Below are 26,291 nucleotides of genomic sequence, written 5' to 3'. Positions count from 1 at the left end.
CCCCTCCCCGCCCCTTTGTGCGCCCGCGCTTCCTACAGGAGGCTGGTTCCTGACAGGAGTGTCGGAAGAGTTCCAAGTGCCTGCAAAACCGACGCAACTGTGCAGGAGCGCGCGTTCGGGTCCTCTTGTCCGCGTGTTCGGTGAGCACTGTGTGCCGCGATCTTGCGCCGTGAAGCCTAGCTGGCACAACTGGGGGTGTGCCAAGCGGCCGCGCACGCGCATGCGTCCTCTTCTGAAGGTGGGAGAGGAGCCAGAGGAGCCATAGGTGACTTAGCCACCTGGGTTTCTCTGCTTTCCCGTCCTTTCCGTGCCTTCCTCTGCCCGGCCGGTTTCCGCGAACCAGCTACCGACCATTTATCCTGTCTTGATCTCTGAGCGAGGGTCTTCCTTTTTTTATTCTAGGGAAGACTGAAGCTAGGTTGTAGTGGGGAAAGAATACGGCAGCATTTACTTGAGTCCTGTTGTAGCCCATGCACTCACTTGTGACTTATTAGGATATTAATCCTTACAGTAATTCTAAGAGTTAAATATTACCTTAAGAAGGAAACTAAAAAAGATTGCACGCTAAGGTGTGTGCATAGTAAAGTGAGTAAAGTATTTGAACCCAGATTTCTTGGCTTAGGATCCAAGGCACTGTTCTTTCCACCGCACTGTTCCAAGAGGTTTGCCCTTGTCTTTATTTACTTATTTATTAGATTTTTTTTTGATGTGGACCATTTTTAAAGTCTTTATTGAATTTGTTACAGTATTGTTTCTGTTTTAGTTTTTTGGCCACTAGGCATGTGGGATCTTAGCTCCCGGACCAGGGATCGAACCCACACCTCCTGCATTGGTAGGCAAAGTCTTAACCACTGGACCGCCAGGGAAGTCCCTCCCCTTGTCTTTAAAGAGCTCACAGTGTATTTAGGAAGAGAAAAACATAGGAGCTATTACTTATCCAACTCTTTGGACGTGCCAGGCTCCTTACATGCATTATCTTATTTAGTCTTCAACAATCCTGTGAGGTAGATTTGATCTCTATTTTTCAAGAGAGATTATGAAGTGCTTTGCTCAAAGTCACCCAGTGAGTCAGTGACAAAGTTAAGTTTCCAATCCAAGTCTATTTTCAAAGCCCAGTTTCCCCCTCCTCCCTTAGGTTACACTGCCTCTAAAGCAAATGAGTTTTGTGTAGGTCTATAGAGTTCTTAAATCCTTCTTGTGACTTCCCCATTACCCTCTGGATGCCTTAATATGAGGCCTTCCTATGATCAGATACTTTCTCAACTCATCAATTTCATTAATTTTCCTGTTCTCATACTCTGTTCTCCAGTCATGTAGAACTTTCAGTTCCTCTCATGTCAAATTCTGTCTCAAACCCCCACCTTGCTGTTCCATTGATCAGGAATATTCTTTACATCTCTGGCTTACTCCTTTTCATCCTTTAAGCCTCAGTTTAGAAATCACTTTCTCCAAGAAGCCTTACCTGTCTGTTCCTGCCCTTGTCTGGATTAGGTATTCCTCCACTGTGTTCCCAATCTTAGCTGTCTGTACACACTGTACACAAGTAAACAGCCTATTTACTTATCTAAATTGTAAACTCTGTGAAGGCAGAAAATGTGTCTGTCTAGGTCACCCCTGTATCTTCAAATCTAGCATAGTGCTTGGTACATGATAGGTACTCAGTGATCATTTGTTGAATCAATCAGAGACCCAGGAAAAGCATTAAGTAGTTTTAGCTCATTTACAGTCTGTCATGGTAAAATTTGTACAAAGGCTGAGGTCATTTATCTTCAAACCTTTCTTAAGTTCCTTCTGTATGCTACCTTGTGCTGGATGTTCTGAAGCAGATGATTGTAGGAAGGCAGTCTGGGCAGATACACCTCATGTTAAATACTCTCACACCTCACAGACTCATTTCTTGCCCTGGACCCTGTTTGCTCTATGTTACAGCCACACAACTCTCTCCATTCTCTCATATGTCAAACTCTACACATATCTGGATACTCTCCCAAGTGGTAAACTTTGTTCTTCTCCAGCCATAGAATAAGGCTAATTGGAGAAAAGAACATAGCTTCTCCAGAAAGGAAACATTTCACTTAATTCAGATTCCATTTGTAGAATCCATTCGAGCTTATTAGTGCTGTGCTAAGCATTCTCATATACTTTATCTCATTCTGTTCAGTTCAGACCATTTTGCAGGCCTGTTCTCTGCCAGGCCTAGTGCTAGGGGTACCAAGGTGAATCAGGCCCAGTATCTGTCCTCAAATAGCTTACAACCTTCAAGGGGAGACATATGCTTCAATAGGCTATAACAGTGAAGTGGTCAATGTTATTTATAACAGAGGAACAGTGTCATATATAATAATGTCTCTACTCTAACCTTCCCTCCGTTGATGTTCTAGAGACTCCTAAAGATGTCAGCTCAAGGCCATACCTGGTCCCGACAGGTGAAGAAAGAAGATGAAGAAGAGGACCCACTGGACCAGCTGATCTCCCGCTCTGGCTGTGCTGCTTCCCACTATGCAGTGCAGGAGTGCATGGCCCAGCACCAGGACTGGCGACAGTGCCAGCCACAGGTGCAGGCCTTTAGGGACTGCATGAGTGAACAGCAGGCGAGGCGACGGGAGGAGCTGCAGAGGAAGAAAGAGCAAAGCAGTGCCCACCGCTGAGAGCCCACACCACCTGTCCCCAGAGGATGGCCCTGCAGAAACCAGCACCCAGAGAGATCATGGGAGAAAGAAATCCTTCCACAGTGGAAGTGTGGGCCGAGAAGTGTAAGACTTGGGGATAGTATTTGGGCCTGGGGTTGAGAGCCAGGCAGCCATGGGTTTGGACATGACTGCCATAAAGAGCAGTCATATTGTCATGTTGAGATCCCACACATCCTCACCCATCTTATGTCACTGATATTAAATATTGACCAGTATTTGCCATGTAAAACAAAGAAATGGGTTAAGGGATGCTCTCCTACGCTACATCTTGGGTCAGTGCGCCAAGTACTGCGCTGATTACATGGACATTTAATTTTAAAGTAAATTTACAATCTAAAGGTAAATTGGTTACCTAGTCAGTTCTTCATTTATTCAGGCATTGGTTCAAAAATATCAAGTTTTTCTGAGACCTTCTCATATGCCAGGCACTGTGTAGGAAATTGATGTGATGAAAATATGATCTCTGCCTTTATGTTGCTTTAGTCTGGTTTAAGAGAGAAACAAAACAACACTAGAGCAACTAATTAATTCCTGACAATGATGTAAATGACTTTCTCTTTCATCAGTTGTTCTGGATGTTTCAGTCAGTCTAATGGAAGGAAGAAGGCAAATGGGAAAACAAATACTGAGTGCCTCTCATATGCCAGACTCTGTTGCATTAACAGATAAAGAGTCTGACCTCAACATGTTCCCAAACAAAAAAACACACAATGTTGGCTTGACATTTCAAAAGTACATTTAACATACAGATTTTCAGCTTTTGAAAAGTGGAGAAGCTGTCAACATGGAGCTTATATTCTTACTTAACAATTTGCTGGAGCTGAATTAACAATTTCTCTTTTAGGTGGATGTGTTTTCCAGTTCACAACAGTTGCCACCACTTTTCATTTTTCTTCCATGGAACTGCATTACCCAGTCTATTTCTGTCTGACATTTGGGAGTGGGAAGGGAGTTGGGTGGGTGACCCCTGCTATAGAACTGGAATGCAAAGGGGCATATGCTCTCATCATCATCAGTAACATTTCTTAAGCATATATATATATATATTAGAAGCACAAGTCTGAAATATAGTAGGCCTTAAAACTACTTTGAGCCTTTGTGTTGGTATTCGGGAAGGAGAGAAAGAGAGAAGGGGAGAAGATATGAGGAATGTGAGTTCAAAGAACAGTAAAATCCAATTTCAGCCTTCAGGCAGAAGGGGATGATTGTGTGTGTGTGTATATATATATATAAAAGGATGAGTGAATCTCTGTTGGGCCATGTGTACCCAATGCTGTGGGTCATCAGAGGTAGCAGTGTGGACTGCAGCTGTCAGCAAGAATCTCAAAGAGAAGGGAGGTAGTTGAGTTGACACCATTAAAGATGAAGTAGACACTACATATTTGTAACATATATAGCAGAAAGGATTACCATCTGCAACAAATAAAAAGTCCCTAGAGGGATTTCTCTGGTGGTCCAGTGGTTAAGACACTGCTTCCATTGCAGGGGGCACGGGTTTGATCCCTGGTCAGGGAACTAAGATCCTGCATGCCGCATGGTGCGGCAAAACAAACAAACAAACAAAAAAACTAGAAATCAGTAAGAAAAAGCAAATAGCCCAACTGAAAAGTGAGCAAAGTTAAATATGCCCCCAAAACATAGGAAAATGTAAATGTATTCTACATCACTTATAATCAGAGAAATACAGATCTTAAAAACAAAAGTAGGGCTTCCCTGGTGGCGCAGTGGTTGAGAGTCTGCCTGCCGATGCAGGGGATGCGGGTTCATGCCCCGGTCCGGGAAGATCCCACATGCCGCAGAGCAGCTGGGCCTGTGAGCCATGGCCGCTGAGCCTGCGCGTCTGGAGCCTGTGCTCTGCAATGGGAGAGGCCACAACAGTGAGAGGCCCGAGTACCGCAAAAAAAACCCAAAACAAAACAAAACAAAAGTACTATTAGATGATCCTGTTGACAAAAATTAAAAGTATTTATAATGACCAGTGTTGGTGGGGATGGAGAGAAACAGACACATTCACACTATTGAAGGGATCATAAATTAGTAAAGCTTTTCAGGGCAATTTGGTGAGATCTACAAATGTTTTAAATATTTAAACAGCAATTCCTCTTTTAGGAATCCGCTTAAACATCTATTATGTTCATTGCAGCATTGTTTATAATAGTGAATAAGTGGTCATAGTGTGAAGTTCCATCAGTGAGGACTGTATTCTTATATATTCAAATATGTTACAACAGAAATGTACCTATATATTAATTTGTATAATTAAAATAGAAATAATAGGTCATGGGGGGCAGGGTATTCTAGCAAAGGGAAAGGGTGGAAGGACCTCAGCAGGAGGAATGGCTTTCAAACCAGCTAAGTGGAGGGAGCAGGATTGGAAGGACTCCAGTTGACAGGAAGCTAACACTGGGACGGTCACAAAATGTGTTTGGGCAAAGAGGGCTCTATTGCCACCCAAGCCTGTTTCCTCAAGTATCAATAAATGGGGATAATTCCTATTTAATAGGCACACTAAAATAATTAAATGAGAGGTAATATATAAATACCTGGTAATAAAAGTTGTATTTATTGAACTACTATAACTAATATGTATGAAGTATTTAACTCAGGCTATCTGGTTCCAGAGTCTGTGCTCTCAATCCCTATGATATGCTGCTTTCAAATTCCACTATGCCACTTATTAGCCATGTGGTTTTGGGCAAACTACTTAACATCTCAGGATCTGTTTTTTCTTCTGTAAAAATGCAGTTATAATACCTTGCTCAAAGGCATCAAAGCTAATAAGTGTAGATCTTCCTCACAGGGTTGCCGAAAGAATGAGTCAATATTGGTAAAGAGCTTAGAAATAGCATCTGGCACATAGTAAGCATTCACTAAATGTTAGCTGTTATTATTGTTGTGTGCTAGTCACTGTCCTGAGTTACATTATCTCATTTAATCCTCATAACACTACTAACTCTCCTTTACAGAGGAGGAAATAAAGGACAGATTGGGCATCAGACTCCAAGTGTATGTTCTAAAGCCTATGCTATTCTCAGCTCTGTTCTCTCTCACAAGCATCCAGTGCCTAGTACGGTGTTCCCCACAGTGTTCTAGATTAGTATGGTTTTTTAGTCTCTCGGCTCTGTAGCCCACAGCCATGGACCTGGAGTTTAGGGTGGTCCATGCCTATCCCTATACACTCTACATCTACCTCTGCAGAGAGGCCTGGTGCCAGGGATGAGTGGAGAGATCTGTTGGCTGGGTGCCACCGTTGGCTAGGCCTAGGCCTAGGGCAGACTCATGATTTGGCTCTTCCCTGCAAGTTCCTTGGCTGGAGATATGGCCAGTGCTCAGTACAAAGGTGCACTGTAAAGTGTTTTACTAGATGAGTAATACCCCTCCCACTCTTCCTCCCTCAGGTAAAGTTGCCAGACCAAATCCTGGGCTGCTGACTTTAGAAATCCGAGGAGAACTGGAGGAAGTCCAAGTTGAAACCTTATATACTTTTCCACTGTATGGAATGCTAGGGCTCCGTGCTCTGCTCCAGCAGGGACTTAAAACAGGCAGAGGACGCTGGAGGGATTCTTTCCTTCTCTAGCAGTTATCTTCTGAAGAGTTGTCATTCCTCAGAGCCCGGACATCTTTCAGAGCCTGGCTATTCTGTCTAAACATGGAGCTGATTCTCTAAACCTGAAATGTCTGAGAATAAAAGTTATTCCAGGGGGAGTATAAGAACTAAATGAATCATTTCAAATTCTCCAGGGAGATCAGACATTTGAAGACAAAAATGGCACGAAGATTAAAGTACAGATTAAACAAGCACAAGACACGTTGGCTGCTTCTGTCTGTAGTGCTTTGTCAGCAGGTCTAGTTCCAGACATAACCCAATGCATCCCAGAGAGCTTTCCTTCCCTAAATATACTTTACATCCTAGAACAGTGGGGACGGGGGTCTCTGAGTGTTGCTACATTGTCTGAATGGCCAGAATATCCAGATTCCATTTCTTTCTCTCCAGCTAAAAAGTACTCTTCTTTCAGAATCCACAGCTGGCAATTTTTAGGCTCAATGGTGGAGGAGCAAGGCATCCCCAGCCAGAAGAAAGGGACTAACAAGCTGAGAAATCCACTGGCCTTCACTAGGAAAACTGTCCATTTAACCTGGACATTTGGTCCTTCTTGAAAGTTACTGACCCAAATAAAAATCCATTTCTAAAAATCTCAGTAATGTGTACTCAACCAGGAATCGAGTGACCTGCAGCTATCCCTGTGAGTGACCTTGGACAAGTTTCTTTCCCTCCTGGGCCAGTTAAGTCATCTGTAAAATAAAGATCAAAACAGATTATTTCAAAGGTTATGCATTGATAGAGCCAAAACTAGAACCCAGCTACCCTGATTCCTAATCCATTGACCTTCCTTTTCTTCTCTCTTGCCTAGCTCTCATGTTTTTGCAGTGGTACTAGGCATAATTTAACCCTAACTGGGTTCAAAACTAAAAGTATGCTGAAGGAATGAACTATGGCTACATGCAACAATGTGGGTAAAACATCAGGGTAAGTGAATGGAGTCAGACACAAAAGGTTATAACTCTATGATATTTATACGTTGTTCTAGATAGGTGAAACTAACCTATGGAAACAGGAATAAGATTAGTGGTTGTTTCTGGGAAGAATGACTGAAAGAATGTAGGGGAACTTTCTGGGGAGATGGAAATGTTCTTTAACTTGATATAAGTGTAGGTTTCATAGGTGACTGCATTTTCAAAACTGATCAAATATACACTTAAGATCTGTGTGTTTCACTATAGATAAATTATACCTCAATGAAAAAATAATCTTTTACAAAAGTATAGTGAGGGACTTCGCTGGTGGTCTAGTGATTAACAATCCACCTTCCAATGCAGGGGACGTGGGTTCTATCCCTGGTCGGGGAACTAAGATCCCACATGCCACAGGGCAACTAAGCCTGCGTGCTCTAAAGTCTGCATGCCCTGGAACCTGTGCACCACAACTAGAGAGAAGCCCGCACACCGCGACCAAAGATCCCACATGCTGCAAGGAAGATCCCGTGTGCTGCAAGTAAGAGCCGACGCAGCCTAAATAAATAAACTTTTTTAAAAAAAACTGTATAGTGAAGTTTAGATGGGAAGGCAATCTAACATTTACTGAGCACATGCTTGCCCATTGTGTTCATCATCTCCATCTCAAGCTCCTACAAGGGATTATCCTCACTTTACAGATCAGAAAACTGAGGCTTAATGAGGTTAAAATAACTCACCTGAGGCCTCAAAACTAATAAATGTAGAAATTAGGAATAGCTCAGGTTTGTCTGCCTCTTTTCTTTATAATACTGTAGGTTGTCTCAGGAAGGGAGGGGACGGTATTTTCAACCTAGAGCCCAGAGATTTGCATTCCATTTGATTTCACTGCCATGTGATCCTAGGGAAGTTCATTTCCCTCTGGAAAATCAAATGAAGCTTATAATTGTTTTGTAACTCTGAGGTTCTAGCAATCAGAATATCTGTCCCTCTTACCAGGATAAGGCATTATGAGCAATTTCCATTTGTTTCAGGTCAGACTAATCATGAGCAACAAAAGCCCTTTGGCTCTGGTCAGAGGATAAATCAACTAGGTCAGTGACACAAGAGCTCCAAGGTGACAGAACCCAGCAGCCTCCAGTTTAAGAGATAAGCCTGACTCATCCCTCAGTGATGTAATGGAAAGTGATGCACTGGGAATCAAGAGATCTGAATCCTGCTCCCAGCTCTGCCAACGAGGTGCCCTCTCACCTTGAGTAAAGCACTGCCCTTCCTGGGCCCCTAACCTGCACTTGCTTTAGGCTGGCTGGGTTCCAAGGTCCCTTAGCTCTAATATCTTGTCAATTTATGAAACCTTACATCTTGCTTTCACAAATTAATAACAAGGAAATGTGGGCAACTGGAAAATACCACTGTATTCCAGACTCCTAAATGGGGTCCACAGGACATTGCCCATTGCCCACATGATATGGAGGCAGCGTGTATCTGTGTGTATACATGCGTTTATTCACCTTTTTATCTTCAAGTCACTACACATCCTCCAACTTTACACTCATCCATTAGCTGCTGTTCTTTCATCTTCCCTAAAGGAGACTCAGCAATGAGCAATTCTGCAACCAAAATATCAGTCCTCACCTGGCAAATTCTGCCCACGCTCCCAGTGGGGTTCACTTGTAAGTCCTGGCCTGCTGAGCTTTCAATTTGAATTCAGAAAAGCATTTTAACTGAAGGCACCTGCTATCTTGACAGCCCTCCCTTAGTGTTACACCTTGAGAGGAAATCTGAGTTTCCTCTTGTTGCCTTTGGAAACCAACTCGAAAAAAAACCAAAATAACTTCAGGACTGAAACTGATGAGTTTCAGAAAAGTACACACAATGCTAAGAATGCTCTAAGGTCCCACAGACCTCTATGCATGGGTATCCCAGAAAAGTAGGGGGGGACAGGGTCTGCCACTTAATAACTGTGTGACCCTAGGAAGTCGCTTCATCTCTCCAAACCTCAGTTTCTCCACCTGTAAGACTGAGATAATACCATCAATCTCAAGGATAATCTGTATAAAGTACATAGCAAATTAGGGCTCAATAAATTTGAGTGTGATACACTCACACTCAGATACCACACACACTCATATATACACCTAAAAAACTGGTGTGAGGATTAGAGCTAATGTAGTACCTAGCATAGGGTCTAGCTCAATAAATTATAGCTATTCTGTACAAAAGTAGGAATGCACTAATGCTCAGAATAGGAAAAACATTAGAGGTCAACTTAGACTAGTGGTTCTGAAAGGTAACTCTGGACCAGCAGCAGCATCACCCTTGCTCAAGATCTCCTAAGTCAGAAAATCTGGGGATGGAGCCTAGTAAGTTGTGTTTTAAAAAGCCGTGCAGGGGCTTCCCTGGTGGCACAGCGGTTAAGAGTCCGCCTGCCGATGCAAGGGACACAGGTTCGTGCCCCGGTCTGGGAAGATCCCACATGCCGCGGAGCGGCTGGGCCCATGCGCCATGGCCGCTGAGCCTGTGCGTCTGGAACCTGTGCTCCGCAACTGGAGAGGCCACAACAGTGAGAGGCCCGCATACCGCAAAAAAAAAAAAAAAATCCGCCTGCCAATGCAGGGGACACGGGTTCCAGCCCTGGTCTGGGAAGATCCCACATGCCACGGAGCAACTGAGCCCGTGTGCCACAACTACTGAGCCTGCTCTCTAAAGCCTGCAAGCCGTAACTACTGAAGCCCACGTGCCACAGCTAGTGAAACCCGTGCACCTAGAGCCCATGCTCCGCAACAAGAGAAGCCACCGCAATGAGAAGCCTGCACACCACAATGAAGAGTAGTCCCCACTCAGCACAACTAGAGAAAGCCCGCGCAGCAACGAAGACCCAACACAGCCATAAATAAATAAATTTTTAAAAAGCCTTGCAGGTGATTCTAATGTATGCTTAAGTTTGAGAACCAATGACTTGGATCAGGGTTTGACAAACTATTTTTATAAAGGACCATGTAAAAATGTTTTTGCATAACAGTCTCTGTCACAGCTACTCAACTCTGCCATTGTAGCATAAAAGCAGCCACAGACAGTGTGTAAATGAATAAGCAGGGCTCTATTCCAATAAGCCTTTATTTACAAAAACAGGCAATGGGGTTTTGGAACTGGATAGAGGTTGCACAACACTGCAAATGCATTAAATACCACTGAATTATTCACTTTAAAATGGTTCGTTTTGTGACATGTGAATTTCGCCTCAATAAATTATTTTTAAAAAGCAAATAGGCGGGCTTCCCTGGTGGCACAGTGGTTGAGAGTACGCCTGCTGATGCAGGAGACACGGGTTTGTGCCCCAGTCTGGGAAGATCCCACATGCCGCGGAGCGGCTGGGCCTGTGAGCCATGGCCACCGAGCCTGCACATCCGGATCCTGTGCTCCGCAACGGGAGAGGCCACAACAGTGAGAGGCCCACGTACCGCAAAAAAAAAAAAAAAAAAAAATGCAAATAGGCAGTTGTTGGTATTTGGCTCACAAGTAGTAGTTTTCTGACACGTGACCAAGATCAACCTTTAATTCTTTGCTTAAACTCCTTCCAGGCAACGCTAATTTGCAGTTATGTAACATCTACCTGCATACTTATGACAGGTCACTCACTACCCCACAAAGTACTTTTTTTTCACTTATGGACAGACCCTGATCCTATCTGGAGGGTTTTTTCATATACAAAATCCCCCTCCCTATGCCTCCTATCCACAGAGAGTTTACTTATGATTGTCTGCTTCACTAAAGGGACTCCATGCCAGGTTGATTTAAAGGATGAGTTCACTCTAATTGGAGAAATACTGAAGGGGGACATGCTTATGTGCTAAAGCACCAGGCAAAGAGAAATTGAATCCCTTAGTTAAATATACTCGACAGGATGGACTGACTTCTCACATACACACACATCCATCATTAGCAGATTTTTATTAGATGGAAGATACCTAGGGTTGGCTCAAAGGAAAGTGGTGACAGTCGGCAAGCACTCCTTCACAGAGGAGAGGAGGCACTCCTGGCTGTGGAGATGGGTACTTATGATATTGAGGGTCAGGGTCTCCTTCTTAACTTTGGCCACCCAGGAAGCTCTTTCCATTGCCACTCAGTGTCACCAGTGCTGGCATGAAAGGGTCTACAGTGAGCTAGTTCAACTTGGCTAGCAGTTCTTCCAGTTCTGGCCGAGCTTTGAACCTTCCTTTGAAGTCTTCTTCAGTGTGCTGAGGAGAAGAAAAAGAAGATAAGAGGGAATTACTACAGAGTTACTCAAATATGCCCAGCATCAGAAAAGGATCCATCAGCCAGCTCTGCAGAAAATGATTTAGATTCAACTAACTTTTACTGAGTAGCTACTATGTACCAGACTTATATTAGGTATCAAGGATTCAAAGTTGAATTGGATTTTCTCCCTGCCTTAAGTATATTTCCCTATTTGTGCTCTGTTTAATTACACTGTATGGGATCGTAAATCATGTTCTTTCTGCTCTACAACTGCCTCAAGGGAGGGAATTTGTGGGTGTAATGGGCTCACGCCTAATATCAGGATGCTGTGATGGAGTTCAACTTCCATGGTCTATAAAGCATCATCCCTGATGCACTGGGAAAGCCAGAAAAATGATCACAGTAAAGCAGCCTGCACACCTTTCCTTATTATTTTTATCTGGGCTAAATTATTCATATGTCTTTGTTTCTAAAGCCAGCCAGTTCAGATTTTCTATTCCACATTTTGAGCCCACCAGCAGGCCTCTTCTCATATTAGCACATACCTCCTTCACTGACAGTTTGACTCCTTCAGGAAGATTGCTTTGGATTATTTCCAAGAAAATCTCTGCAAATGTAGCACTCAAACCGCTGATCTGCAAAAGGAAAGAAGATGCTCTAAGAGAGGCACTGAAACCTAGGTGATTGGGCAGACATGGCAAGGGCTCAAATGTCAGCTCCAGCAGAGCTAGAGGGCCTTTGGGTGAAGGATTAACATCCAGAGCTGTTTTTGGAGCCCAGACTTTCCAGGATTTCTCTTGCTGATCTGCCAAGTTGTCTGGTTACTAAGATGGTCATGGCCAATATCTGCTCTTGTAGGCAATGAATGTCATAACTGGATCAAGAGGTCAAGTCCAGGATGACTTTCTGAATCAACTTAGGTTTACCCACATAGACTGGGACCTGTTGTTGTCAGACCCTGTGCTGAGAATCCAGAGTTAAATCAGATGTGTGGTAGAAGGGCATGCAGTGGGCTGTGGGAACCCACAAGAGAAACACCTACCTAACAATCAGGAGGGTCAGAAAAAGCTTCCAAAAGAGGTAACATCTGGTTAGAGTCTTGAAATACAGGACTAAATTGGGAGAATTCAGCAGTAGTGTGTTTTTTTTTTTTAAGGCAGAGGAAGCAATATTCAGTAAAATGTGGAGGAAAAGTACAGTACTAGGGAATTGAAACTAGTGACATGTGTGGCTGGAATGAAAGGGGGTGTGAAGAAGAAAAGCAGGAGGAGTAACATGAAGGCACTTAGGTGCTAATCAAAGAGTTCAAACTTTATCCTGTGAGCCTCAGTGGCAAGTTAGAGCTGTCATAAAATGTAGCTCAAATAATTTATTCCTGATAATATTTAAAGAACCAAGATTGTAAGTACTTTAATTATTTAAAATTTTAACACAAATTTAGGGTTTTACTACCTTAACATACCTCTGGTTACCTTCCTGATATGTTTCTTGAGTGGATCAAAAAGGGGCAATGTCCATTTGTTGGAATATTACTTGGCAGTAAAAAGGAATGAAATACTGATACATGCTACAACATGGATGAACCTTGAAAACATTATGCTAAGTGAAAGAAGCTAGATATAAAAGGCCATATTTTATATAATTCCATTTGAAGAAATGCCTAGAAGAGATAAAACCATAGAAGTGGAAAGCAGGTTAGTGGTTGCCAGGACCTGGGGGGACGGGGAAAGAGGAGTGACTGCTAATGGGTACAGAGCGAAAGGGAAGCCACTGAGGCATTCTAGGCAGTACAATGACACGATCACATTGATATGATCGTACAGCAAAGTGGATGGATCTGAAAGATTTTTAGGGGTAGAAGCCACTGAATTTGGAGAATGAATGGATACCCAAGGGCAAAGAAGGGTCAAGCATTAAGCTCAAAGGTGAGGAGGATTACAGGAAAAAAACATCAGTCCCTCTACAATTAGTTTTGTATACACTGAGTGAGGGCACCTGTGGACCATTTTAATGGAGAAACCCAGTAGACAACTGGATAGCAGGTTTGAAGCTCAACCAAGAGATCAGGATAGAGAAAAGAACCAGGAGAGGCAAATACATTTCAAATTTCTCCCAGAGTACCTACCTGAACCACTCGCTCATGGGTGGTAAGAACTGAGTCCAGGAGCATTTTCCTGCCTTGATCCTGCAACTGCAACACCTCCACGGTTTTGGTGGGCATCGCATAACTGTGGGAAGGAAGAGTCAGCTACTGGGAGGGTTCTCTTAAGCCAGCAGCACCACTTCAGTCAGGGTAGTCCCTGAGTACAGCCACTACTGCATGCAGTAGCTCCTGCAATCTAATCTAGGGCTGTTTATCTTCATCCAGGAGCAAAGTAACCAGATCCTCTTATGCCTCCTCCAGAAACCTCTAAACTCCGTGAGGGGACAGACCATGTCTAATACTTTTCTGCATCCCCAGTCATGCCTAATATAACACTCTGAATAAAACCTGGTGATTACTAAGTATTTACTGCTACTAAAGAATAGCCACTTCTGAAAGAATCAAGCTCATCACTAGGTACAGTTTGGAGGTTAACCTTGGGTATTTCACCTCTTCTGAAGAAATGAAGCACGAAACCCAATCCTGCACGAAATGAAGCACGAAACCCAAACCCAATCCCAATCCTTTTATTTTATTTTATTTTATTTTTAAATTTTTTGGCCGTGTCGTGCGGCATGTGGGATCTTAGTTCCCAACCGGGCATCAAACCCCTGCTGCCTGCGATGGAAGTATGGAGTCTTAACCACTGGACCGCCAGGGAAGTCCCCTGCTCCAGTTCTAGAGCAGGATTTCTCAACATCAGCACTACTGACGCTTTAGAACAGATAATTCTTGTTGTCGGGGCTGGAGTATGCATCCCTAATCTCTATACCCAGAGAGTGCCAGTAGTACCCCCGAAGTGATAACACTCAAAATTATCACCATTGTTAAACGTCCCCAGGTTGAGAACCATTGTTGTAGAGTCTCTGCTCACTACAATCGGCTTCAGCAGATCTACATGCCACAATAAAGAGTGCTGGACTTGGGGTCAAGTCTTGGCCCTGTCACTTATTAGCAATATTTACTTAGGCAAGTCCCTTCCCACTCTGGGCCTCAGTTTCTCCATGTATAAAGGGGATTACAATCTAGGCTTATATCAATAGATTATTGTGAGAATCAGATATGGTGATGAGATAGGACTGATGGCTACACAGAAATATGGTATTAGTGTTGTGTTCATCTTATCAAAAATTCCTCAAACTGAAGATAAATGGAATAATAATAACAACAGTAGGATTGCTGAATTTTCATGCCACACAAAGCTTCATCAATTAAGAGTAAGGAGTATGGCCCTCTACAGATGGACTGCTACGAAAAGAAGTTTGGCGCGTAACGGAAAATGGATTAGAAACATGAGAGTCAGTACTGGATTTAAATGTTGGCTTCGCCACTTACTACCTATTTGACCTTGGACAAACTAATTCAGTTCTCTGAGTCTTAGTTTCTTCAGCTATTAAATGAAGATAATACTACCTAGTTCATAGGGTTGTAGCAATAATTAAATAAGATTACATAAGTAATTTGCCAGGTATACTGTGCCTACAAATGCCAATTCCCTTGCCCTTATAAACAGTGAGTAAATGCTAGGTATTGCAAACTTCCAGATAGCCTCCCTAAATAACACCCCCTTCCATTTTATAGCACAATCTCTGATCTCTTCAAATTTACCTTTGGTAATAACTTCCTTATATAAAAAAATCGGCGGGCTTCCCTCATGGCGCAGTGGTTGAGAGTCCGCCTGCCGATGCAGGGGACACGGGTTCGTGCCCCAGTCCGGGAAGATCCCACATGCCGTGGAGCGGCTGGGCCCGTGAGCCATGGCCGCTGAGCCTGCGCGTCCGGAGCCTGTGCTCCGCAATGGGAGAGGCCACAACAGTGAGAGGCCTGTGTACAGTAAAAAACAAACAAACAACAACAAAAAAAATTGGGGACTTCCCTGGCGGTCCGGTGGTTAAAACTCCACGCTTCCACTGCAGGGAGCATGGGTTCGATCCCTGGTCAGGGAACTAAGATCCCGAATGCTACGTGGTGCCGCCAAAACAAAAAAAAAATTGGGATGCATTCATAGACTGGCTATGGAAAATCAAATAAAGTAATTATGTAAAAGCTTTCAGAAAAGTAAACAGCACTCTAAAATGCTCTTTTTCCTTTTTGACATTCCACAGATAAGACTGAATAAAGTGAGAATTGTTCATTCTTGCCACTAAACATGCATTTTATTCCTCAACACTTACAAGATTCCATTGATTTGTTTATTCATTCATTTACTCTTTCAACAAACATTTACTGAGATCCTGTCTGTCCTAGGCAGTCTGGTGGGTACTATGCAGTCTATGCTTTCAAGGAGCTTGCTAAGAGCGTTTTGGAGAGACAGGTATGTACACAAACATCCGCACTACAGGAAGACAAAGGCAATATAGGTATGTACCAAACGTTACAGGAACAACAGGGAGAGAAGGGGGAGAGCTTGGGGAAGGCTTCATAGGTGAAGTAGGGCTTTATCAAGATGTAAGGAATGGGGCTTCCCTGGTGGCGCAGTGGTTGAGAGTCCGCCTGCCGATGCAGGGGACGCGGGTTCGTGCCCCGGTCCGGGAAGATCCCGCATGCCGCGGAGCGGCTGGGCCCGTGAGCCATGGCCGCTGAGCCTGCGCGTCCGGAGCCTGTGCTCTGCAACGGGAGAGGCCACAACAGTGAGAGGCCCGCGTACCACAAAAAAAAAAAAAAAAAAAAAGATGTAAGGAATGAACACAGATGTTTGCCATTCCAAAAAACGGCATTCTACAAAAGTAAGGAGGCATGAGACCCTCGAAGAGAACCAACAGAAAAACCAGACATAGTTCAATAAAAAAAAATACTGAGAACTCTAGTCATTTCAAAGTATAATAGGCCTTTGAGTAGTAAGAGTATAGGTATCTTTTTCTTTAGTATCTACTCTTTTCTGTATGTCCCAAATTTTATGCAATAAACATGACTTGGATGATCAGATAGTAAAAACAGAAGGGAAGGGACTTCCCTGGTGGTCCACCAGGTAAGACTCCACGCTCCCAATGCAGGGGGCCCAGGTTTGATCCCTGGTCAGGGAACTAGATGCCGCAAATGTACTGCAACTAAGAGTTCTCATGCCGCAACTAAGAAGTCCACACGCTGCAACTAAAAAAAGATCCCACAGGCCGCAATGAAGATCCCACATGCTGCAACTAAGACCCAGCACAGCCAAAATAAATAAATAAATAAATAAATATTAAAAAAAAAAAACAGAAGGGAAGAAATGAGGTAGTTGAATTTCAAAAGTCAACCTAACATGACAAAACAGTGCTAGCTTTTAAGAGTAGTGCTGGGATAGGACCCAAGGGACCCTGCTGGGATGCTAGGGAACTTAGAATCTGTGGACTCTACTATATATAAGTTATACCTCCATTTTAAAAAATGTAAGTGGACTAAAAAATAAAAAAAAAAAGGAAAGAGCAGCCTTACAGAGAATGATGATGAATGATGCTTTTACTCTCCACAGAGAACAAGAGCTGGGTTAGCTTCAGGCTTGGAAACTGCTCCCAGATGAGTAAGATTTCCATCTCTCCAGACACCTGCTCAGCAAGGGATGCAGGCAAATTAAAGGACCCACAGGAGAGGCCCCTTCCTCTCATCTTCTGGGTGAGCTGCAGCTGCAGCAAGGCAGACCATTTATAGAACAAAAGCTAGCGCACAGTTCCCCTGCTCAATTCCATGTCAAGGTCAGAGCCCTACCCCCAACTACTAAAGGAAAAATGGATCAAGATAAAATGAAAATCAGAAGAAAAGAAAATCATTTTATCTCTGAAAAGCTGGGCAGTAAGAATGCCTGATATGATGGTCTGAAAACCTCAATCAGTGCAGAGAAGTGAATTGCTAAAAATGAACATCTCTTTATGCTCTACTATTTGGAGCAAAGAACCAGGAAAGAGGCAAAAAGCAGCACATCATTCATTTTGTTATCCTAGAATTCATGTTCATGCCTACTGGAACTCAATCCAAGTCAACAAATATTCATTCAGTGCCTACTATGTGTCAGGTACTGGGCAAGGTTTTAGCATGACTGCTGACGCAGACAGAAACAATCCCTGCCTTACATATCTTAGAGTCTAATAATAATCAAGTAATTATGAGAGTAAGGAATGAGCATTTTGAAAGGGAAGTTATATACCCTTTTTTAAAAAAAAAAATTTATTTATTTTCCTTATTTATTTTTGGCTGTGTTGGGTCTTCATTGCTGCGCGCTGGCTTTCTCTAGTTGCAGCGAGCAGGGGCTACTCTTCGTTGTGGTGCACGGGCTTCTCATTGCGGTGGCTTCTCTTGTTGCAGAGCACAGGCTCTAGGTGCACGGGCTTGAGTAGCTGTGGCACACAGGCTAAGTAGTTGTGGCTCAAGGGCTCTAGAGCGCAGGCTCAGTAGTTGTGGCGCATGGGCTCAGTTGCTCTGAGGCATGTGGGATCTTCCCGGATCAGGGCTTGAACCCATGTCGCCTGCACTGGCAGGCGGATTCTTAACCACTGCGCCACCAGGGAAGAAGATACCCTTTACTTCTGCTAAATATATAACATAAAGACCTAACTTAATGAGGTTCTCTGAAGAAGTGACATTTAAAATAAAGCCTAAGAAAAAAATAGGGGCTGATTAGCTGAAGGGGAAAGAGTATTCTAGGCTTTAGAGAGCATATGCAAAGGTCCTGAGGTGGGAAAGGACAAAAAACAAAGTCAGTGTAACTGGAGATAGAAGGAGAGGGAGAGAGAAGTGTGAGTTAAGGTGAGAGAGGCAAGCCCAGGCCATGGAGCACCTAGCAAGGTATGTGAGAAACTTTTATTTTGATCCTAAAGGAATGGGAGGCCATGGAAGGAATTTAAGCATGAGAGTGACATGATCATATTTCCATTCTAGAAAGATTACACTAAAAGCAGTGTGGAGAACCAGTTAGAGGGAATTATGAATTTGGAGGAAAAGAAGTGGGTTCAAATCCAGACCTTGCCATTTACGACTATAGGCAAGCTTTTATTATATTATTAATAATAATAACAACAATAATAATAGCAGCCAAAGTTTCTGGCCTTAGTTGTAAGCATTTTAAATATATTAACTCCCTTTATTTTCACAATAGCTTTATTAGATAGGTACTTTTATTAACCTCATTTTACAAATGAGGAAACCAAGACACAAAGAGGTTAAGGAAACTGCCCAATGTCACACAGGAAGAATGTAGCAGAACAAGAGCAAAACCTAAGCAGTCTGGCTGCAGAATCAATGCTTTGATACACTATGGCAAGGTGCTTGTCTGAATTAAGTAAAGTAATATACAAAAAAAGTATTTAGCAGAGTGGCTGGCTGTTATGATAGTAGGTGCTCAACAAATGTTACTGCCTGCCTGCCTTTACTCAAATGCAGCCAGAGCTTTTCACAGTAGGGTATTAAAAACAAAATATTTTAAAAAGTCCTTCTGAAAATTTAAAACACTATTCCAAGGAGCTGATCCACTGTAGGTATGATAACATTCTGTAAATGGCATTTAATGCCTCTTTGCCACCACCTCGTCTGAGATGCTGCCCCTAATCCCTGCCAGCTGAAAAACATCTCGTTAATTACTAATAACAATAATATTATTTACAGAGTGTTTACAACGTTCTGTTAAGTGCTATTATATATTTTCTTATTTAATTTTCAGAACTCAAAGAAATAGGAAAATTACCATCCCCATTATGAAGACAAAGAAACTGAGGTTCAGAATTTCTCAAGGTCATATTGTTAATAACTGGTAGAACTAGGATTTAAATGCAGACAGTTTGATTCCAGAGCTTTTACTCTTAACCACTTGTTACTCAAAGTGTGATCCAAAGACAAGCTGCTGGTAAGCAAACTGCTTGTTATCAGTTCAAGACAAGATAAGAAGCATGAAACAGTCAGTAAACACACTTTAATTCAATCAACATTTTGTTTTCAATAGCAAGAGTTTCTTGATGAAGGAAGCAAAGCGTTAATGTACATTTTGGCATAAGCTCCTAATATCTTCGCAGAGTGGTACTTTGAGAAGCATTGCTCTAAATTATTATGCTACTCTGCCTTCTTGAACTGATATTAAACTTTATCTTTCACTTATCACTTCCACATTATGTTATAATTATTTTTTTGGTGTGTGTATGTGTGCACACACACATACACACACACTCTCCTTGAAATCGGGCATTTACCTTTGTATCCTCCAGTCAGAATGTCTAGTCCAATGCCTACCACAGAGCAAGAAGAGGCTCAACCAGCAGTTCTTTAATTAAGTACTTAAAAGCACTTTCATTAAACTTTAGGAAATGTATACTACACAACTGGATTGTGTAGTCATATTCAAGAACCTGTCATTCTTTCAAGAATGGCTTAATGTTCCCCATGTGGCAGGCTTTATGCTAGGTACTGAAGAAATGAAGAAGAACACAAGTCAGGGGGGAAGGGAGCTGGCAAATGAATAGATGATTACAGCCCAGAGCACTAAGTGACATGATAGAGGTATGTGTCAAGTGCTGAAAGAGCAACCAACTCTCTGGGGCATCAGAAAAAGATAAAGTACACCTTTAGGCCTAAAACAATTGAAGTACTATCAGCTGTGAGAGCTAAAGTCACAGCTGATTATCCAATCTTCTCAGAAGCACATTTAGCATAGTTATACTCTAAGTAATAAAGGTTTAAAAGTTCAAATTTGGCTTAAGGACTTAAAATACTATATAATTAATACTGGAGTCAGGGAGAACTGGGTTAAATCCAGGCAACTTACTGGTTCTGTGAATTTTGGCCTTTCAGAGCCTTGGTTTACTCATCTATAAAATGGGCATATACTAATATCTAGTGAGTAAGAAAGTATAATTTTTGCCATATCCACATATGATGCCACGTATTACCTTGCTACAATGGCAAACCAACCACCCAAACTATTATTTATTAAATATTTTTCTTTAAATCAACTCACTTAAAAATTAATTTTAAAAAGAAACTTGAGATGTGGAACAACTGGAACTCATGTTGCTGGTTAGAGTGAAAAGTGGTATGGCCACTGTGGAAAGCAGCTTGGCAGTTTCTTACAAATTTAAAAGTACAGGACTTCCCTGGTGGTGCAGTGGTTAAGAATCTGACTGTCAATGCAGGGGACACGGGTTCGAGCCCTGGTCCGGGAAGATCCCAAATGCTGCAGAGCAACTGAGCCTGCGCACCACAACTACTGAACCTGCACACCACAACTACTGAAGCCCGCACACCTACAGCCCATGCTCCGCAGCAAGAGAAGCCACCACAAGGAGAAGCCCACTAACCACAACAAAGAGTAGTCCCCGCTCGCCGCAACTAGAGAAAGCCCGCATGCAGCGACAAAGACCCAACGTGGCCAATAAATAAATAAATATATATATATATTTTAAAACTAAATAAAAATAAAAATACACCACTCTTACCATTTGACCCAGCAATCACACTCGTAGAGAAATAAAAACTTCTGTTCTCACAAACACCTGTACATATTTATAGTAGCTCTATTTGTAACTGCCCGAAACTGGAAACAACACAAATGTCCTTCAAATGAATAAACAAACTGTGGTACATCCACTCAATGAAATGCTACTCAGCAACAAAAAGGAACAAACTACTTGACACAGGCAACAACATGGATGAATCTCAAATGCATTATCCTAAGTGAAAGAAGCCAGACTCAAATGGAAAAATACTGTATGATTCCATTTATATGACATTTTGGAAAAGGCAAAACTACAAGGACATAAAATAAATCAATAGTTGCAGGGACTGGGGGTGGGACAAGGGATTGACTACAAAGGGAGGAGGGGACTTCTTGGGATGATGAAGATGTTCTATATCCTGATTATTATTCTACTGCATGCATTTGTCAAAACTCACAGAAACTGTTCACTAAAAGGGTGAATTTTACTAACGTAAATTATACCTCAATAAGCCTGACTTTATATCTATATCTATATCTATATACTATAGTAAATATCTATATCTATATCTATATACTATAGTAAATAGAAAGAAGAGTATCAGTTGACATATAAAGAAGTTAAGGGCTTCCCTGGTGGCACAGTGGTTGAGAGTCCGCCTGCCGATGCAGGGGACACGGGTTCGTGCCCTGGTCCGGGAAGATCCCACATGCCGCGGAGCAGCTGGGCCCGTGAGCCATGGCCGCTGAGCCTGCGCGTCCGGAGCCTGTGCTCCGCAACGGGAGAGGCCACAGCAGTGAGAGGCCCGCGTACCGCAAAAAAAAAAAAAAAAAAAAAAAAAAAAAAGAAGTTAAGCTAAAAATAAATACAGTGCAAACAAAACAATGTTATAAAATTCTAGCTAGATGGTGGTGTTTGCCAAAGACTCTGAGCCTGAGGTCCCCTCTTTCTTATAAAGATTAGGAAGTACTTCAGCGGTGTTAAGGACATACCAGCACAACACTAAGAATTTCTCCTTCACATAATTAGGTTTAAAAAGAATGAAAAAGGGAAGAAATTTCTCACCATGTGATTTAATGTTATTTAAGGCATCCCACAGGGCATCCCACACTTTCTCAAACATTGAGATAAGATATGTAAAGTGCCTGGCCTGGCATGGATAGTCAGTAAATGTTAGTTCTCCTCCCCTACAGTTTTCCAGCAAACCCAAAGAGTATGTAAAAAGCAGAGGAGGTGAAGAATATCTATATAAATGGGGAGATATACCATGTTAATGGATCAGAGGACTCAAAATAGATGTCAATTCTCCTCAAATTGATCCTCAGATTCAACACACCCCACCAAAATTCCATCAGGCTCTTTTCTGTAGAAATCAACAAGCTAATTCTAAAATTTTAATGAAAAACCCAGGGACCTAAAATAGCCAAAATAATTTTGAATAAAGAACAAAGTTGCTTTTTCAGTAATCAAGCTACTGTAATCAAGATAGTGTGGTATGGGGAATTCCCTGGCGGTCCAGTGGTTAGGACTCGGCACTTTCACTGCCGTGGCAGTGGTTCGATCCCTGGTCAGGTAACTAAGATCCCACAATCCGCGCAGTGCAGCCAAAAATAAAAGAAGAAGAAGAAGAAGAAGATAAAGCCACTATGAAATACCACCATATATCTCCTAGAATAACTTTAAAAAAATGTGACAAACCAAGTGCTGACCAGGGTAAGAAGTTATTGAAACTCTCATATACTGATGGTGGGAATACAAAATAGGACAGCCGCCTGGAAAAAGTTTGACAGTTTCTTATAAAGTTAAACACACATTCACCATAAAACCCAACAATCCCAGGCTTAGGTAGTTGTTGAACAAGAAGGAAGACACATGCCCCTACAAAACTGGTATGAGAAAGCTTATGGCAGCTTTATTCATAATTACCAATAAACTAGAAACAATCCAAATGTATATCAACTGGTGAATGCATAAACCAACTAAGGTTCACCATTTAATGCAATACTATTCAGCAACAGAATACTTGCAAAACCCCAGATGAATCTTAAACCCATTATGCTAAGTGAAAGAGGCCAGAAACAAACAGCTACATACTGTATGATTCCATTTATATGATATTCTGGAGAACTTAAAACAATAGGGACAGAAAATCAATCAGTGGTTGCCAGGGACTTGAGAGGAAAGAGAGAGGAAATTGACTACACCTTGGGCACCCAGGAACTTTTTGTTTTAAGAACTTAATAGACTTGTTCTATATTTTGATGGTGGCAAACTATATACGTAAAAAGAGTGAATTTTACTACATGTAAGTTATATCTCAAAACTTCATTTAACAATAACAAAGCAGAGCATACTACCCACACCAAGAACATCCCATGCAAAGGCATCTTTCATACCTTTCCTCGACTTTAATGGAGAGATGGTTGCAGAGGTTGTGAACATACTGGGCATAACTCTCTGCCAGGGCCATATCGTATGCAATCAGGTGAATGTTTAAAACCCCGTATTCATAATCTGTCCCCAAATTAATGGGTCTCACTTCCACTTTTCCCCTCTTCTTCCTGGGCTAAACAGGAAACAAAAGAGAAAGAAACTAAATCAAAGTATTGTATAAGAAATTCTAACCATACCATCTTGATATATATATATATACATTAAAAAAATCAATCTTTCAGTTAAACTTGTTTACCATTTTTCTCTCAGGTTACCCTACTTATAAATTGAACTTTTCCTGGGAAGGAATGGGCAGCCTCCCTTGACACTGGGCTGTAGCATCAGTCAATGAAAGGAGAGGGAATATTGCTGGCATTATTTAACATAAATACATGTGACTGTCTTCTGCCATTAACTAGTTTTGAGACTCACCTTCCAAATCTGGCCCTCAGTTTCCCAATTTTTATATTAATGGGGTTATGCTAGATAACAGATTCTTGAGGATTTTTGGGGGGGGGGGCCATGCCGCGCAGCTTGTGGAATCTTTTTTTTTTTTTTACAGGAAATAAAGAATCCTTTTTTATTTTTTTTGTGTGTGTTAGTTTCTGCTTTATAACAAAGTGAATCAGTTATACATATACATATGTTCCCATATCTCTTCCCTCTTGCATCTCTCTCCCACCCACCCTCCCTATCCCACCCCTCTAGGTGGTCATAAAGCACCGAGCTGATCTCCCTGTGCTATGCGGCTGCTTCAGCTTGTGGGATCTTAGTTCCCTGACCAGGGATTGAACCTGGGCCCTTGGCAGTGAAAGCACACAGTCCTAACCACTGGACCACCAGGGAATTCCCAACAGATTCTTTTTTTTTTTAAATAAATTTATTTATTTACTCATTTATTTTTGGCTGCGTTGGGTCTTCGTTGCTGCGCACGGGCTTTCTCTAGCTCCGGTGAGCGGGAGCTACTCTTTGTTGCGGTGCCCGGGCTCCTTCTCATTGCGGTGGCTTCTCATGTTGCCGAGCACCGGCTCTATGCGCGCAGGCGGGCTCAGTAGTTGCCGCTCACGGGCTCTAGAGTGCAGGCTCAGTAGATATGGCGCTTGGGCTTAGTTCCTCCGTGGTATGTGGGATCTTCCCGGACCAGGGCTTGAACCCATGTCCCCTGCATTAGCAGGCGGATTCTTAACCTCTGTGCCACTAGGGAAGCCCTCCCAACAGATTCTTAATCTAGAATCCATAAAGGAATTTCAAGGGGTGTGTCAACCCCAAAACTTATATGCAAAATTTTACATGTGTGCACATTTTTTCTAAGGAGAGAATCTTAACTTTCATCGGAATCTTAAAGAAATTAATCACAAGAAAGTGCAGAATTACTTCTCTTCCAGCCCTCCTAGCTTTGAAATTCTGCAGTCCAATTATTTAGACAGCCTTCCTTTTAAAAACTTAGAGGCAGACAAATTATTTTATTTCTACCCTTCTATTTCATATAAAGTATTGCTTCACTACATATCAACCTGTGCAAACTGCTGTAAAAAGTATGAGCCCTGGGAAAACAGATATGTAACACGACATAGATCAGGATCAAGAAAGCTTCTCAACCAGAAATAATTTAACCTAAATGCCCATCAGGAGGGGAGCTTGTTAAATAAAACATGGCACATCCATTCAATAGTACATTATGCAGCTGTAAGAAGACATAAGGAACTTCCTTATGTACTGATACAGAAAGGTTTTTAAGATAAATTAAATGATAAAAGCAGACTGTAGAATAATGTTTTCAGAATATTCCCATACATATACAAAGGGTGGGTGGGGGAGAATAGATGTGTGTGTTTAATTACTTACATATTTATTTGTTTGCATATCAAAAACTAACTCTGGAAGGATACACAAAAATACTAATACCATTGGCTGCCTATGAGGGAGGGAATTGTATGGCTGGGGCACAAGGATGGGAAGGAGACTTTTTAACTACTTCCCTTCTGTATTTTTTGAATTTTTAATAATATGAATCTTTTATCAATTCAAAGTTAGAATCTTAAAATCTACCTTGCTTTTTAAAATTTTTTAGTAAAAATGTTTTTACAATGTTCATACTAAAAATGCATAAATAAGTACACAGCTCAATGAATTTTCAAAGTGAAAATACCTGTTTAAACAGTATCTTGAAAAAGAAACAGACCACTACCAGCACCCGCAAAAGTCTCCTGCCTCCCAAATTGGTGACCACTAGTCTGACTTCTAGAACCATATGCTCATTTTGCCTTTTTTCTAAATTCATGAAAATGGAATAATATACTATGTTCTCTTTTGTGTCCAGCTTCTTTAACTCATTATGTTTGTAAGATTCATCATGTTTTAGGTGAAACAGGAATTCTTTCCTTCTCATTGCCCTAGTAAGTCTATTATATGAATATGTTATAGTTTATTTATCCTTTTTACTGTAGGTGGAAATTAGAGTTGTTTCCGGTGTGGAGCCATTATGAATAGTATTGCTACCAATGTTTTTGCATGTATCTTTCAGTGAACATATGTATGTATTTCTGTTGGGGATATACCCAGAACTTGAACTACTGATTTACAGACAATGTAGAGTTTCATCTTTAATAAGTTCTCTGTTTTTCAAAGTGGTTTCTAATTTAGACTCCCACCAGCAGTACACGAACGTTCTAGTTGCTCTACATTCTTGCCAATACTTACAAAACTTAGTATAGTCAGGTTTTCTGGTTGGTTTCTTTTAGCCATTCTGGTTGGTATGAGGTGGTAATGCATTGAGACTTTAACTTGCATTTTCTTTAAGTTTACTGAACCTGAGCATGTTCCCATATGTCCACTGGCCATTTAGATATTCTCTTTTATAACCTGCCTATTCAAGTATTT

The 26,291-nt window shown here is 41.8% G+C and overlaps 2 protein-coding genes across 2 annotated transcripts in view; one reads left to right on the top strand and one right to left on the bottom strand.

The window, feature by feature from the left end:
* Positions 1 to 10: 10 nt before the first annotated feature.
* On the top strand, positions 11 to 2,905 carry LOC132525304 (cytochrome c oxidase assembly factor 4 homolog, mitochondrial). The gene is made up of 2 exons (XM_060157842.1): positions 11 to 140; positions 2,382 to 2,905. The coding sequence occupies exon 2, from the start codon at positions 2,394 to 2,396 to the stop codon at positions 2,646 to 2,648; it is 255 nt and encodes an 84-aa protein (XP_060013825.1). The 5' UTR covers positions 11 to 140; positions 2,382 to 2,393; the 3' UTR covers positions 2,649 to 2,905.
* Positions 2,906 to 11,134: 8,229 nt separating this feature from the next.
* Positions 11,135 to 26,291, bottom strand: part of MRPL48 (mitochondrial ribosomal protein L48) — a 62,714-nt gene continuing 47,557 nt past the window's right edge. Inside the window, exons 6-9 of the mRNA XM_060160860.1 lie at positions 23,375 to 23,544; positions 13,567 to 13,669; positions 11,987 to 12,076; positions 11,135 to 11,440 (exon numbers count right to left, since the gene is read on the bottom strand). Of these exons, the coding sequence (XP_060016843.1) occupies positions 11,366 to 11,440; positions 11,987 to 12,076; positions 13,567 to 13,669; positions 23,375 to 23,544 (438 nt within the window). The 3' untranslated portion in view covers positions 11,135 to 11,365. The remainder of the gene's footprint in view (positions 11,441 to 11,986; positions 12,077 to 13,566; positions 13,670 to 23,374; positions 23,545 to 26,291) is intronic.

Source organism: Lagenorhynchus albirostris, chromosome 9 (assembly GCF_949774975.1).
Source record: "Lagenorhynchus albirostris chromosome 9, mLagAlb1.1, whole genome shotgun sequence".
Taxonomy (NCBI): domain Eukaryota; kingdom Metazoa; phylum Chordata; class Mammalia; order Artiodactyla; family Delphinidae; genus Lagenorhynchus; species Lagenorhynchus albirostris.
The sequence above is the reverse complement of the archived record's forward strand: the minus strand, read 5'-3'. Positions and strand labels throughout refer to the sequence as shown.